General features: G+C 38.6%; 1 protein-coding gene across 1 annotated transcript; it reads left to right on the forward strand.

The window, feature by feature from the left end:
* The first annotated feature begins 249 nt into the window (after window positions 1-249).
* LOC143793904 (olfactory receptor 5AR1-like) lies at window positions 250-1,206 on the forward strand. The gene has a single exon (XM_077280843.1). It carries the CDS (start codon window positions 250-252, stop codon window positions 1,204-1,206), a length of 957 nt encoding a protein of 318 aa, XP_077136958.1.
* Window positions 1,207-1,453: the final 247 nt, after the last annotated feature.

Below are 1,453 nucleotides of genomic sequence, written 5' to 3' on the forward strand. Positions count from 1 at the left end.
TATGCTTCCCCATTGACTTGCATTGGGTTTCGTGTTTCGGTCGATCCCCGACTTTTAGCGATAATCGGCCGACTGCACTCGACTCGACTCTGGACAAAGTCGGGTTTCACAAAACCCGACTCGATCTTAAAAAAATGAAAGTCGCTCAACCCTACTACTGATGTAATGATTAAGACAAGACAATACAATATTCAGATATTGTTATTCATATTCATATTTTTATTCATGCCAGGTGCCTATTTATGTGTTATGGACCCATTCAACCAATCCTCTGCGACCAGATTTATTCTCCTCGGTTTGTCTGATGTTCCGCACTTGAAGGTTATTGGTGTCCTTTCATTCTTGGTTATTTATTTGATAACATTGTTAGCAAACTTTCTACTGATCATAGTGGTAACTATCAATCCAAAGCTCCACACTCCCATGTACTTTTTTCTAACAAATCTTTCCTTCGTTGACATTTGCTTCTCTACCACTGTGGTGCCTAAAATAATAAAGAACACATTATCTGCAGACAAGAGCGTCTCTCTACTGGAATGTGCCATCCAAATGCATTTTCACTTGGCTTTTGGGTCTACAGAGTGTTTCATACTTGCTGTAATGGCTTATGATAGATTTGTTGCTATCTGTAAGCCACTGCATTACAACATCATCATGAGCAGGAAGATGTGTATCAGTCTGGCCGCTGCGTCATGGACCTCAAACTTCATCCACTCATTTATGGAAGTGATCGACACCTTTCAGATGTCCTTCTGCCGTTCCAATCATGTAAACCACTTCTTTTGCGAGGTTCCTCCATTTTTACAAATGTCTTGCAGTGACACTTTTTTCCATGAGTTAGCAATGTACATTTCGGCAGGGATCATAGTTAGTTTATCTTTCCTCTTGATCCTGATTTCCTATATCCATATTGTGTCCACAATCATGAAGATCAATTCATCTGATGGGAGATATAAAGCTCTGTCTACATGTGTCTCCCACATTATTGTGGTGACTTTCTACTATGGGACCATTATGCTTCTATATTTAAGGCCACCTTCTCGTTCTGTAAACATGGATAAGTCTGTCTCTATAATCTACTCAGCTGTGACGCCCATGCTAAACCCTATCATTTACAGTGTTAGAAATAAAGATGTCAAAGACACTATTAGAAAAAATCCAATCCAAGATGTTCTTCGTTTAAATTTATTTTTATTAAAAGCGTAACGATATTACTGGTAAACATAGAAAAACATTGGATTTTTGTAGTGTAAAACCTCCTTGTCCCTTCTCTACCCCAAGCTCAGTGCCAATTTGTACTTGACCCGAAGACCTGGAGCTCTTAAAGCTTCATTCATGCCAAATTTGTAACAGATTATCACAGAATACATAATTTCTGACCAAAACATGAAATTACTATCACTGCTATCCACATGAATTATCTTTCGTTTCATTCAGCAACCCATGCCAAGTT

The sequence above is a fragment of the Ranitomeya variabilis genome, chromosome 1, assembly GCF_051348905.1.
Source record: "Ranitomeya variabilis isolate aRanVar5 chromosome 1, aRanVar5.hap1, whole genome shotgun sequence".
NCBI lineage: Eukaryota > Metazoa > Chordata > Amphibia > Anura > Dendrobatidae > Ranitomeya > Ranitomeya variabilis.